The sequence below is a fragment of the Venustampulla echinocandica genome (assembly GCF_003357145.1).
Source record: "Venustampulla echinocandica strain BP 5553 chromosome Unknown scaffold_11, whole genome shotgun sequence".
NCBI lineage: Eukaryota > Fungi > Ascomycota > Leotiomycetes > Helotiales > Pleuroascaceae > Venustampulla > Venustampulla echinocandica.
The window spans coordinates 711,332-725,328 of NW_022474216.1; the positions used below are offsets into that span (position 1 = coordinate 711,332).

Sequence of the window (13,997 nt, forward strand, 5' to 3'; positions counted from 1 at the left end):
CAGAGGGAAACGACCTGTCCTCACGAGCGGCAAGGAAAATGGAGAGAAGTTACGACGTAAGAAAAGCAATACATGAGATATCCTTGGTCAACTAATCGAATATAGGAAGCCATACGCTGTCTGAATAGCAGGAAAGCGTCCCCGAAGCCCAACCTGGACGATATGCGGGGCTCGGATGACATGGTGGAATGGCTAGAATTACTTGGTCACTCAGTATAGTATTCTTCACTGCTAAAGAATGTTACTGAATAATAATAGGCTGAACATATGGACAGCTTAAATGCTATACACGTCTCAGGGACGAATGGAAAGGGTAGTACCTGTGCGTTTGTGGCATCGTTCCTTAAGGCGCACGGAAACAACACTGGATACCCGCAAAGCATTGGGCTCTATACATCTCCACATATGAAGAGCATACGTGAAAGGATTCGCATTAACGGTGAGCCGATATCGGAGGAGCATTTTACCACGCGATTCTTCGAAATCTGGGATAAGTTGCCGGGCCAGGCCACCCCAACCTTAGATATTCCCCGATATCTCCAGCTCTTGGCTCTCCTCTCATTTCATGTCTTTATTGAGGAAAAGGTGGATGTGGCAATATATGAGTGTCATCTTGGTGCAGAATTTGATGCAACGAATATTATAAGGACGCCGCTTGCGACAGCAATTACACCAATTTCAATGGATCATGCCAGTCTGCTCGGCCCAACAATTCAGGATATTGCCTGGCATAAGGCAGGAATCTTAAAATCAGAGTGTCTAGCCTTCTCTGCTATTCAGAATCCGGAGGTTGCTATGGTCCTCGAACAGCGAGCAGCTGAGAAAGGAGTTGTGCTGAAATATATTGGCGTCGACTCTGCGCTTCCGACCTACGCGGCGGCCCTAAAGCCCGAATTTCAGAGAATAAATTGCTCTCTGGCTCTCGCAGTAGTCCGCGCTTGGCTATCGGTAAAGGCACCTCAAGGGCAAAGTAGTATGGAAAATACCATCACTCGTGGTATCGAGCAATTTTCCTGGCCAGGTCGGTATCAGCAAATCAACCAGCGGAATTGTCAATGGTTTCTTGATGGAGCGCATAATGACTTAAGCTTGCGATATGCTGTGAAGTGGTTCGCTGAAACGGCCACGGGGAAACAAAAGTTCGTGATGATCTGTAGCCCGGTCAGGTAGACTGCATATTAACCTCCTTTAGTAATTCTGTTATTTCCACACGCATTCTTATCTTCAGTCAATTTTCAACTCGAGATGGCACGGCACTTCTACGTAGCATCGCAGAATCTCTACAAGACAATAAAATTTGGATGCAATATATTATCTTCACCACATACGATGAGAGGCGAGATGGCCAAACGAGGATTGGTATTTGCTAAATATACCAAAAGATAGAAAGCGAGCTAATTCCCTTAATAGACAGAAACCTGAAAAAGCGCTTTTCGGCAGAGGTCCAAGCGCGTTATGCCGAGACTTGGGGGCATCTTGATCCCACGGCTACGGTGTTGCGCGAACGAACAATTGAGGGTGCTTTAGATCGGGCCAGGGAAATCGGTGATCAGAACAACGGCATGCAAGCGTTAGTAACAGGGAGTCTCTACTTAGTTAGCGGTGCGCTCTGGCTTTTAGAGTCTGATTGTTCTATCCAGCGCCTATGTCAACAAAGGTATCATTTTTTCCACTTGGAATTTCCATTCCTTATTGACGTTGATGTTAATGATACTCAAGCCACAAAAGTTAGCCACATTCACCCGCGATTTTGAGCCACGAAAGCCCCGTCACAAAACATCACCGCCAATAGCCCAGCACTCCTGCCAATACTGTCCCATTTGTCACTTCGCAGGGATCCAAATCATGATCTCCCTGAAACACCGAACACGCGAAGAGCACTCCGAAAAGGGGACTGGTATGTGTGATTTAGTGGAGGACCAAAGTGAATTCGACTCGATAGGAGGCTTCGACATGAGGATCGGTTCGATGAAGGCGGGTTGATGACTGCAGGAACAATCACGAGACGAAATGATCCTCTTCATTCGCCAATTCCAGTGTTGGCAAAGGAGACACCTCTAGCACACACAACTAGTAAACACGAATTATGCCATGAACTACCGGGATACGACTCAACTTTGGAAGGAGAAAAGAGAGTAGAGAGCAATTAAGATGAGGTCTAGATCACTTCAAAAGAAATAGCTGGCTATACTTCGTTTTGGACAAGGAAAGAGAAGAAACAATAGAATTCGGCGCTGTATTATCTCTTTGTTAAATATAAAACCTATAAACTTCTTACTATTCAAAATGCTATAAGTCTCAAATGATGAACGTATTGAGTCGATCAACAACATCATCCTCATGGTTGGGATTCATCCTTAAGCAAATCTATGATTATAGTGGTAATCTCATCGATAGGACTGTATACGCGAACCTTCATCCTGGTTACTGTATCCACTTCCGTGCTGTACATTCCACTGCTGCATCGGAAGGTGTTTTTATCCGGGGGCCAGAAGGTGACCCTCATCACCAAGTAGTCCTTATCCACGTCTCGACCGTCCATTATATCATCATGACTGTTGACCATGCACCCCTCGATGAGTTCAATCATCGTGGCGTCGCCGTCGTCGCAGATGGTGTTATCGAAGCTGAACAAGCCGTCCCACCTGAGTCTCGTAGTTGCATGCCGTTCTGATGCGGGGTAGGACTCCAGCCCTCGTTCTAAAATTGATCCAGATGTAGTCGATTGTATACCGTCCCGGTGATAAATGTGTCGGTGGGTTCATCACGTCTAAGATAGGGGCGTTGAGGGGGATGTACACTAGTCCTCCAACAGGGGACGAGTCCAGCTCTCAGAGGCGGGTCAGCGCTGGTGCTACCGCAGGCTTAAGAATCGAAACCCACCCGAAGTTGGTGACCTACTCGTACGTCTCCAGGCGAGCGGATCTAAATAAAGACCGCGCACGTGGGCGACCTCGGCGCTTAGCATTTCAATCCAAAAGTCCACAACACAAGCTATCTACAACAAAAGCTATCTATAATAAAAGGTACCTACATCATTTGAACGGAGAAACAATTTGGGTGCTGTTGTGGCCAGCAACCCCCCCCCCCCTGACCCACCTGCATCTGCGATCTCACTTTCGCCTTTCCTGCACCGTGCCCCCCCTCCTACCTGCAGGAAAGGCGAAAGTGAAAACGCTAGTGTACAAGAAAGACCACGAATGACATTTACAAGGGAAGGCGCCGCTATAACCAACACGCCACCCCTCCCACAAGTGACTTTCGCCGTTCCTGCACCTCATTTCTGCCTTTCCTACCACTCAATTTTTTGCCTTTTCAGTACTATCAATTCTGCCTCGCCGTGGCTTTGCTGATAGTACGATGCCCAATATCAAGTATCGCGCGTCACCACCGAACGAAGATGGCCTATATGCCGCATTGGCAAAGATGGAAGCTACAGACGCAGCTTCTATTTATATTCTCCGCAAACGGAGCCAACACGAGCCGCTACGTAATATTATTTCAGGGCTATGGTTTGCAATTCTCTATCGGGCAGTCGAGCATCACACACCCAGTGCAAAAGTAATGCGCAAGAACTCGCGACGTCTTGCTATTCACGACCTTACGGCTTGTCTACGGGACGGAAATGAGATTTCTAGTCATAACGAGAATATTAGCAAGATGATCTCGAAGCGTATGAGGTCGGGACTAGCTTCGTGGACTATGATTTCACAAGGACCAGGCCTCCTGGCCATCGTCAATGTCTCGAATCCCCCTTCGAAGAAAGAACTTCGCAACTTTCTATCCGATTTGCCAGACGATGATAAGCACCATTCAAATCGATATCGAACCGTTATTCAGAGGATCCTAGGATTCATTGAGAAAACTTTGAGAAGAACGCAGAGCTTATACCGGTACGTGGAGAAGGCATTACGGGATGTCATCGACCTGGTCAATTGCGAAACCTACCGCGGGGACGATGACGTCGAAGAAGCTGACATTCAGCATCCTCGATATCCCAATAGTTATATCTGGTTCGACTCATCTTGTAACGGCTATAGTATATCGCTTGAGGCATCATTTAACAAGAGCACCTATCCGCGTTATATAGTGCAGTATGATTCGCCAATCTTTATCTGCGTTCAATCGGGGGATATTCACGGTGCCCAAGCATTGTTCCAGGGGGAAAAGGCATCGATTTACGATGTTGATCCGTATAACCTTGGACTCCTCTATGTAAGGGAAGGCATTTAGCCAATTTGAGCTACAACTAATATACTTATATAGTATGCAAGTTATTATTGCTGGAGGTGCAATGGGGCAGGAAGTGCGATACGTATGTGTAGGATGTTGATTCAAATGGGGGCGGATATGAGTATGATAGATGAAGTTGGGAAGTGAGATACTCAAAGCCCCTATGTTTCTGCGGCTACTGATCTGGTACATTAGTGCGCCTATTCACACGATGACCGACTCGGCTTTAGTGGAGAGATGCAGACACCTAGGATCGGCAGCTCTTATTGATGTGGGACGTCTCTATAACATGAGCAGTCAAGAACTTGTTGAGGAGCATCGGTCTAGTTCCAAGCTCACAACACTTCATGAAACTCTCCTCAACATCAATCCAGAATATACCAGCCTACCAGAACATCTTCAATCATTACAGAGACTCGGAACTCTCGCAGAGCTGATCGACAAGCCGGATTCGCGCGGTCGAAGTGCTCTTGCGTGGGCCGTCGAATACGGCATGGCTAATAGTGTTCAAGCACTATTGAGCTTTGGCGCCAACTGCTGTCAATATAGAAAGTCCTCCCAGAGCCAATTCCCGCTACTGCATCTTGTGATTGCTGGGCCGCCGCCGCCGCTAACATCAGGCTTCCTCGAGGTAGTCAAGATATTACTAGCCACAGAGATCGATATTAATGCGAGGGATGATGAGGGTTGGTCGGCTTGGCATGTGGCAGCATCTTGGAGATCTTATGATATCCTACGCTTGATTATGCGTACTCATGGGACTTGTGTAAAATTAGATTTACGGACAAATAATGGAGCATCAGCACATGACCTGTCGCAAGACGCGGATTTCTACGGAAGGCTTCTGCCGAACTGGCGTAGTAGATACTAGATTTTATATCTTCAATATTATATTATCCTATCGATTAACTTAGTTTATAAAGACTACAGTCAATCCCCCCATGTGCGAAAGAATCAATAATCCGCGCTATCTGTTCGTGCTCATTCAGAATATAACCTGCCTTCGACGAAGACCCTCTTATCAAAGGACTTAATCGCTCGCCGTCCAATTCATACAATTTGTTATCCTGACAGCCAACAAGAGCAACATAATGATACTTGATATCATCAGGTATTTCTGTCTCGCCTAATTTCACAGCTGATTGATACTCAATTTCGAGCTTTTTTGACTCCTCAAGAAACGTCGTAATACCCTTACCCGATCTAATAGCGCTATCAAGGATAGAGTTTGGCTCTTGCAAGCTCGTTAGTCTTCTTAAAACTGTTATAGATCCGGGGACTTACTAATAGAGTTAGCTACGACGGTATTGAGAACACAATGAAGGACTGCAATCAAGCCACAAGAATTGTCGATCGTCTGCCTTAGGAACTTGGGGCTGCCGGCGACGATAGGTGTTCTCTCGGCCTCGGCCGTCGCTTTCTGCAGCTCATCCCTTTCCGACTCTGGAAATATGACGATAAGAGCTAAAGCGGGCTGCTGCGACTCCCCCGTATAATCCAATACGTCATGGAACCCGAACTTTTCCTGAACACCTAGCCGATGCATCAATTCCGTGAGGATTCGAGGGTCCGACTCGATCGGTTCAAAGTGCTTGACGTATTTCATTGCGGGGGTAGGCAGTAACTATGCGGCTTTGATGATACTGCCGGTTTGACGTGGTTGTAACCTTTTGGGTGACGATAGAATGAAGTTGCCTATTTTGCGCAAATGCTGAAGGTCGCGGGACTTCAAAGTCGAAGGCACTCTCCTCCACCCATGGTATACTTCCGGACCTCACGCTGGATATCCGGTGCTGCAAATATGGCAGCTTCGTTATTGCCGCTTGCAATGCGATTCAGTTGAGATTTGTTTCCTCTGACACCTGTTCTGAGAAACTGTGAAGACAATAGATTCGAGGCTAATCGATGAATCGCCGTTTTGATGATTGCCTAGCGTTGTGACTTTACAAGTTCAAGCTGTGTTGCTGCCTCCGCTGAATGCGACCAGAGGTGCGGGGTCGTTTCGCTTTAACCAAAAAAGGAGACCCTTTCCAAATTAGGCGTGAGGGCGACGACGTGAACGTGATTTTCATATCCTCTTCGCCGATTATATCCGTTCCACCTATAATTGCGGATAGAGCAAAAACGCTATATACCGTTATATATAGATATACAGGTCGAGTAAGAATACATAGTTAGGCAGGGAAGCAGTGGCTTCTTGCTGTAACTAAGCCAATCCTTCTCCGAAACTCTCCCGTATACAGAATTAAAAATCTCCCGACGCCCCCTGATTAAGCAGATCTGCCTAACTACAACCACATAGTGGCAAGAAAAACAAACGAATACGCAAGGATGGACGTTATATTAATATAAATGATACTCCCCAAATTCCAGGCCACTGAATCTCTGAGTAATGTATAGTAAGAAATAGTAATAGGCGGGTAACGAGAGAATGTTGGGGGAAAAGCAGGCGAGGCGTATATTTTATTTTGCCTTTATTACTATAGTTGCAAGGTACTCGAGATGTCTGTAGCTACTATGCCGCCGCCCTCTCCAACGAGCGTTGTTGAATTTTGCGTGTCCGCGAGTTCCTGCGACCGTGATCCCCATAGTTGGCTGTGGCCTGGGTTTTGCGTATCCCGCGCAAGTTCCTGCCACTCTATATAGGGCTCGGGAAAAGGGGGTTCATGTTAGCTGTAGCCTGACTCGAACGAGTGGGGGAAGTTTTGCGTGTCCGCGAGGTGGCTGTAGCCTGGCTCAAGTGAGTATGGGAAATTTTGTGTGTTTGGCGGACTCGGATAAGTGATAGGAAGATCGAAAAGAGTGTGCGATTGTTCGCGGGTGTATCGCTTTCTATGTTTATTCAAAGTAGCTGAGTCGCCGTAGCTGAGTCGCCAAAACCCTACAAAAGTTGTTAATAATCTTTCCTTTAAGTCAATAATCTGGGACGTATCATAGATGTATCTTTTGTTCCGCAGCAGACGTTGTATAGTATTATAGAATTATTTAAACTCGAACTCGTTTCCAAACTGACACAGCTCACTTAATATAAAACAACCTCTAAATTCCCAGACCAGCTATGACGTGTCGCAGCAACTTCACCCGTCGGACTAATATATCCAGCTCGTTCCAGCATAATAGGGGTATAATTCCCGTTCACTAACCATCTACAAATCAGCTTTGGAATTCACACAAATCGCAAGTGCAAGTGCTTACGTAGTAACAAATTCTCCAAGATGGGCTCCCATCTGCACGCCTATACCATAAAAAGATGGCCTCCTGGGACTCTGTTTGGTCGGTGTATTCCTGTCGGCCGATTAGCTTCTTGTGACACTATGGGGCCCCGTGACATATATACGGTTTCAGGGCTCATATTATATGTAGATGGAACGATTTCACCAAGTGCGTTTTGTTCTGCCTCCATCGAATTGTCTGTCTGTCCGAGCGATATTTCTCTATCGAAACAGCCAGCGCTGGTATCGAGGCGCGTTTGAGTTGCAGTTGTAGATTGAGGACGCCCTTCATGAGTAAATGTATTGAGAGTTGGCAAATTGTCTCTCGGAGTGTATCTCGCATTGCCTCCCGCATAAGTGTCGACAATCCGCTCGGAGGGACTCATATCGCAGAAGTATAGGTGGAACTTCAATTTTCGCACGGAAACGAATATTAGCACTAGCAAGTCACGACGTTAAAGGCAAAAAGGGCGCGGGCGGTCCACATATCGTGGAAAGGAGAGGTTAGACACGCATTACCACATGCGCTGGTTAATTTCGTTGGATCTGTCTGCCCAGTTCTATGCTATTTCGAGTGTAGATTGCAGGGCCCTATGATTCGTCCTCCATATCCGAACAGTCAGGGATCTGCGCCAAGACGCTACTCCGGAACGAGCCACGCGCTAGGATACTAGGAAGATTGGGGAGATTGAGAAGATCTGCCTCCACACACGCCAACCACAACGAGCGTTGTTCCACAGAGTTTGACTAAACGAGCCAGCCCAACAGGGCAGCATAACCACGCAAGCTGTACAAGCCATGTCTCATACAGAGTCACTGGCTATTGCTCCAACAAGCACCGCGCAGCAGGTGCGTGAAGCCCTTGCTCAGTTTACCGGGCAGGAGAAGTGGAGGCGTAATGAATACTGGAATTTCTTCCTGGTAACTATCGCTTCCTGTCTCCTTACCTCCACCTCTACGCCTCCGCGCCTCCGCGCCTCCCCGCCTCCTTACCAATCTGGAGTCCGCCTACTAACGTTATTACTATCTAATAGAGAGGGCGACGGGAGATCTTTGATTCTATATACGAGAGTGTTTCGGATAAGGATTGGCTTCATCCAGTTACGATGGAAACCGTTGATAAGCAATTTATTGCTCGAGCAAACGAGAAATGGGGACTCCCTAACGAAAAGTGGATTTTGGAAGGCGAGTGGCTGCAGAGACGCCCAGATCTCCTTACGTGGATGCGGTGGGCCTATTGGAAATTAAGCAAGCAGAGAAAACCTACTGGCAGTGTTGCCTCCCCGCCCACTGCTGGCTTAGTGGGCCAGGGTGCTGCCACAAATGCAACATCCGGTGATGGGCAGGGATCTAGCAGTGAAACAAGGAGTGTGCGAACCTGGAAGGATGTTGTGTTGGAGAAGTAGGCAGCCTTCGGATTATCTCGGATAGCTTCCGTTTATACGTTAATATTTACTACTAAATATGATTTACTACCCTATTCTCGTATAACTGTAATTTGCAGAACATGCCTTTATTACTACAAGCAAGTATATCTTCGACAAGCGCTACTCTATTATAGTATATGAACAGACCATGGGAAATATACTGACGAGTACTTTCAGACATAAGATCAGGAAACAAGTTATCTCTATTAAACTGTGTTTATATCCTGTTCTTATTGCCTATTACATCACGAGCTGAACCTCAAAACCTCCTCCAATGCCCTTTTTGCTTCACGCACAGTAGGACTGGGCCCAGAATGCTTCCTTATTCCAACCAGCACCTGCAACAGCATTCTAAGCATTGCTTCATCAATTGATTGTGTCTGAGCGCCTTGCTGGGCCCCAATTGCTGTGTGAATTTTCCAGTACTCTCCGACCAACTTATCGATTTCCTCCCGAGAGCCTTGAAGGGGGTGGGTTCCTGATTCCCAGTGCTTTTGGAACAATGCGAAACGTTCGTGATTTTGATCACCACCTTGTTTGTTTATATCTTCGAGTTGTTTCTTGATATTATTATAGAAACTGTGCGCCTGCTTATCGTTTGGATTATCTACTATTGTACACCTAAACCTCAAATTAGATCGATCACATTATAATCTGATTATCTTACACTTACACGACATAATTCAGAGGCACTGTGCACCAGATGTCTCGATATCCCACATCGACTAGCCCATGCTCTGTTTCTTTATCGAGAAACCTTCCATACATATATTCATCTGGCCTCTTTGGGTTATAACCGAACGGCGCCAAGTCATACATGCCACTATATAGTGGTTTGAACGTTTTGGGTGAAGCTTCAAAGGAGATAAAGTGATACTTGATTCGACAGTCCGGATATTCCCCCTCGTCGAGGATAGGGGGCTTTCCGTCAAATGAAATTGGTAGAACGGCCATGCGCTTTGGTTTGGGAATTGCGATTGCCATCTCGTGCGTTTACAAAGAGAGGGATATATAGCTCGAGATATTGTAGAAAGTGTCAATCTTCAATCGTAGGAGTCGTGCTATTGAAATAGCTAGATCCATATGTGAAAAAAGGGTACCTGTGTTTGCACGAGCATTCCGTGGTGATATGATATAATTAGGTCGGCAAAGATGGGTAAGGTGTTTCGAGCTAGAGCCAATATTATTGGATCTCGTGCATGCCTAGGTGAGACAAGACACGGGCAAAGAAGACAACTCGGGAACGGAGTATTTTTCATCGGCACAGATTTAGTCTTCATTGGGGGGGGGGGGGGGGATAGGGACAGAGCATATAGGGAGAACTGTCATGCAACTAGGGTAAGCACCAGATACCGGGTTAGATCATCGGGATTGATACCGAGTCGATGGGCCGATCGAACAGGGCGTGGGGTTCTAGCGGAAGAAACACAGCCGTGGCAGTGGCTTACATCCTCGATTTGACCAAAGGCTCTTTCCGATGCAACAATGGATGCATCAATCGGCTGCCCGCTCCAAGCAGGGGATCGCTGGAGCGGGCTAACCCGGATCCGGCTACAGCTTACTTTTAGAGCTCTGCCAGCTCCAAGCAGGGGGTCATTGGAGCTGGCTAGTCCGAAATTCGCTAACCCCTGCCACCACATCAGCCACATTTCCATATCACCTGGATATCTTGATAGGAATCCTAGGCCTCCCATTATCTAATACGAAGGCGGACAAACCACCAACTCGCGAGACTATCATTGGATTGATAGAGATCCGAAGTTGCACTTGAGACGCCAGAGCTCCTACCGCTGCGGAAGCGGTATCATTTGCTGAGGATCGGGAATGCCCCTTCCAAGGCTTTCTCAAATGCACCAAGATCGTGAACGAGGCGGCGTACAATCCTATTTCGAACAGACCGGGATCCGGGAGAGCCTACCAAAAAGCCCCTCCGTCGCCGTACCAGCGTGTTCCTTCCAGAAGGACTTCCTCCATGCGCAAGGTGAGATTTTGAAAGAGAATGCCTGATGCCATGTCTTGGTTGACTGCAATTGTCATGACACCAAGCCCGATTTGAAGAATGTCGCTCCATTGCTACTGTGTGATAGAGGGCAACACCGAGGTCAAATTAACACTATTCCGTGGGGGAGGTATCTATGCTAATCCTACCTATCGACTCTGCGAAAGTTATAATTGGGGTCATAAGTCGCTTCTTGAGGATGGGAGGATTCTTCATCAGGTCATTTCCGAAAATAATACGAGCATTGCAATACCAGAGCTTACCTACGTCGAGCATGATAGCTATCACAGCGAATATCAGTCAATTTTTCTTATTTAAATCATGTACATGTAGCTAGAGGCATCACCAGTCCATAATCCTCTAGCAGGGTGCCAAGTTCCCTATTTGAACGCTGTGAGATATTACTTTCTTTATCCGAGCCTTTCTAGACGTTCTGAGCCTTCCCTAAGCATCGAGCTTTCTGCAATGACACCTGTTGCCTCCACAGCACCCACAAAGCCCACCATTTATCACCTCGAAATCTATTCCTTACTGTTTAAAGGATTCTAGGAAAGCTGTATTAGAACGACATATATATATTCGAGAATCAGTAAGATACCACTTCACAGTCCACTAGTGGAATAATGAAAGAAACAAATCCGTTATATACAGCCCACCCCAAACCTCAATATTCCGTACCATGACCCTACTAATGTGTTCTTCCTCTATGGCGGGGGTCCATCGGTCAGACAACACTGCCTTCTGCTTCGCTGGCCTCATCAGAGGACGTTTCGCTAACCTCACCGGAGGACGTTTCGCTGGCCGCATCAGAGGACGTTTCGCTTGCTAAGTTAGAAGAAACTTCGCTATCTTGAAACGGTTCAGGCTCCCAAACATCTGGCGGCCCAATAACGGTAGCATCCGCTCTAGAGCTACGAACCTCGACGTCCCCTCTAGATGAGGATAGCTTGTCAGCCGACTAGGACCTACAAACTGCTGGAGACGTACAGTTCGTGTGCCACGGAATTATCATCCTTAGAATTCGCGGCTGTATTATGAAGCTGTGCTTCTACAAGCGTCGAGATACGCTCTAAGACTGTGGGGGGCTGAGAGTTCAAATCATGGATAATACACCAGTAATTTCCAGTGGCTCTGCTCTGGTCACTATTGGAATTTTAGCGAGATATTGGTTCAACATGGATGGATAAATACCTTGATGTCTCTGTAACCGATACCTCAACTGTCTTTGTGATCCCACAATTCATCTCATCGGTTTGGTCTTCTCGAAGTTCAACCTGGCATTGGATAATGACGGGTTCGGGCTACCCGGAGGTGTGGTTGGTGGTTTCGGCGTTGAAAACAAGATATATGTAAGAGGGAGAAGCTTGAAGATAGCAGAAGATAGGTAAAATATCAGAAGTGAGAACGGATAATGCTTGTAGACTTTGAGGCAGTGAAATAGGAGACGATGATGAGAACTTGACCAGAAAATCCGGTCCATATATACTCATGCATTCTCAATACACCCATGTACGACGTTCAATGAAGGAAGCCGACACCACGTCCTCAGGATGTGGGGAAGCAACAAATTGACGGGAGCATTGGGGGCGTTCGGAGTGAATGTTGTTGGAAGAGGAGTTTATGGCTTATGTGCAGGCATCAAAATGGAACCTCTCTGAGTAGTACCCTTTCGATTCTTGAAGATCTTCATCCGGGGTTTGTATGCAGGATCTTCGTCCCGGGAGTAGCTGGACGTACACGCCACTTATTACAAACCTTCTACTAATGATTTGTCTGGTTCAAGAAAGGCGAGGTTTCTTTCTGACTCTCCGGTGACGCCCGAGTCAAAGCGTTTTCCGTTGCCTACACTTTCGCCTTTCCTGCAGGTTGCAAACCCCCCCTGCATCTGCGCTCTCACTTTCGCCTTTCCTGCAGGTTGCAACCCGGGTAAGGTAGGTACCTAATAGGTACCTTAAGGATATACCTAGTATAATTAAGGAATTTTTTAAAACACCCGACACCCTTACCCTACGACTATAGCAGCCGGACTCTGCCTTGCCCCAGCGGACATTTCGTACTATAGCACTAATTATCTAGAAGTTATACATAGCATTACCTCCGCCCCCAACCGCCTGGTAATGGAAAGGCCGCCGTGAGATGCTAGACGTTGTTTACAATTCTGTTTAGTGTAAGACCAGCTTTACCCTTCGACACCACATTAGTCGAGAACGAGTTTGTGGCACGCGACAAAGAGCGACGGCAGAACCCGGATGACATATAGGCTCTAGAGGGTAGGTGGAAGCGCAACTGCCACGATATCATAGCATGGATGAGGTCGAAACATTGGGAAAATAGTACGACACATGTTGCTTTTTGTGGCTATTGGTAAACGGCTTATTAACTTGAATAATACAGGCCGGCGACTAACCGGGGATGGAAGTAAAGAAAAGACAAGCGTGGAACCACATTACGACTATGGCATGTGGATAGCGTGTCTCTGAAATATTTTATATGTAGATCGTATTCTAATGGCCGTTGGAGATGCTCAACGAATTCGGGCTAGCCCGCTCCTGCGATCCCTGCTTGGAGCTTGGAGAGCGCCACCAGTGAGATCTAGCCGGGCCTGGGCTAGCCCGCTCCATCGACCCCCTGCTTGGAGCGTGGCACGAAAACTGCTTGTGTAAACGACTAGAAGCTCCTATTATTAACCCCAAGGGCATATTTGCTTTTCCAAAAGCCCAACAGGCTATGGGGGGGGGGGCAACTTAGCACACCCTCTCCAACGAAGAAGTCCAGCGATTTCTGTCGCAATTATAGAAGGAATTTCTTGCTCAAGCTCTACAGGAGGGTCTAACCAGAATCGGCACATGCTCTCCGTGGAACTTTTAACATCCTTTTCTCTTGTACAATGTACCTAGTACTTTAACTACAAAAGCAGGCTGACATCGCCATCCAAGCTATTTATACTACTTTACGCACTTGCCTCAAATCACATAAAGTTCCACGGAGAGCATGTGCACATTATTGCATGCAGGGCAGCTCTGGTGTTCTGAATGTGGTGAGGCCTGCTTAGGAGTTAGAGGCCTGGCGGGATGCCACAACTTTTATTGGACCGATCCTGAGTTCTGTGAATTGATCGTATTATAA

The 13,997-nt window shown here is 47.0% G+C and overlaps 7 protein-coding genes across 7 annotated transcripts; 3 read left to right on the plus strand and 4 right to left on the minus strand.

Annotated features, from left to right (window-relative positions):
- Positions 1-38: 38 nt before the first annotated feature.
- BP5553_09752 (uncharacterized protein) lies at positions 39-2,674 on the plus strand (the record flags this gene model as incomplete). Its single annotated transcript, XM_032018375.1, has 8 exons — positions 39-56; positions 106-213; positions 259-1,139; positions 1,193-1,359; positions 1,411-1,570; positions 1,793-1,897; positions 1,943-2,135; positions 2,297-2,674. 8 exons carry the CDS (start codon positions 39-41, stop codon positions 2,672-2,674), a joined length of 2,010 nt encoding a protein of 669 aa, XP_031865674.1.
- A 686-nt stretch (positions 2,675-3,360) lies between these two features.
- On the plus strand, positions 3,361-5,104 carry BP5553_09753 (Uncharacterized protein; the record flags this gene model as incomplete). Its single annotated transcript, XM_032018376.1, has 3 exons — positions 3,361-4,215; positions 4,267-4,376; positions 4,429-5,104. 3 exons carry the CDS (start codon positions 3,361-3,363, stop codon positions 5,102-5,104), a joined length of 1,641 nt encoding a protein of 546 aa, XP_031865675.1.
- Positions 5,105-5,138: 34 nt separating this feature from the next.
- Positions 5,139-5,839, minus strand: BP5553_09754 (Ubiquitin carboxyl-terminal hydrolase; the record flags this gene model as incomplete). Its single annotated transcript, XM_032018377.1, has 2 exons — positions 5,139-5,467; positions 5,518-5,839. 2 exons carry the CDS (start codon positions 5,837-5,839, stop codon positions 5,139-5,141), a joined length of 651 nt encoding a protein of 216 aa, XP_031865676.1.
- A 1,529-nt stretch (positions 5,840-7,368) lies between these two features.
- Positions 7,369-7,831, minus strand: BP5553_09755 (uncharacterized protein; the record flags this gene model as incomplete). The annotated part of the gene is made up of 3 exons (XM_032018378.1): positions 7,369-7,371; positions 7,429-7,518; positions 7,571-7,831. 3 exons carry the CDS (start codon positions 7,829-7,831, stop codon positions 7,369-7,371), a joined length of 354 nt encoding a protein of 117 aa, XP_031865677.1.
- A 412-nt stretch (positions 7,832-8,243) lies between these two features.
- On the plus strand, positions 8,244-8,851 carry BP5553_09756 (uncharacterized protein; the record flags this gene model as incomplete). The annotated part of the gene is made up of 2 exons (XM_032018379.1): positions 8,244-8,447; positions 8,480-8,851. The coding sequence occupies 2 exons, from the start codon at positions 8,244-8,246 to the stop codon at positions 8,849-8,851; spliced, it is 576 nt and encodes a 191-aa protein (XP_031865678.1).
- A 266-nt stretch (positions 8,852-9,117) lies between these two features.
- BP5553_09757 (uncharacterized protein) lies at positions 9,118-9,856 on the minus strand (the record flags this gene model as incomplete). Its single annotated transcript, XM_032018380.1, has 2 exons — positions 9,118-9,493; positions 9,546-9,856. The coding sequence occupies 2 exons, from the start codon at positions 9,854-9,856 to the stop codon at positions 9,118-9,120; spliced, it is 687 nt and encodes a 228-aa protein (XP_031865679.1).
- A 1,739-nt stretch (positions 9,857-11,595) lies between these two features.
- BP5553_09758 (uncharacterized protein) lies at positions 11,596-12,115 on the minus strand (the record flags this gene model as incomplete). Its single annotated transcript, XM_032018381.1, has 3 exons — positions 11,596-11,803; positions 11,859-12,014; positions 12,063-12,115. The coding sequence occupies 3 exons, from the start codon at positions 12,113-12,115 to the stop codon at positions 11,596-11,598; spliced, it is 417 nt and encodes a 138-aa protein (XP_031865680.1).
- Positions 12,116-13,997: the final 1,882 nt, after the last annotated feature.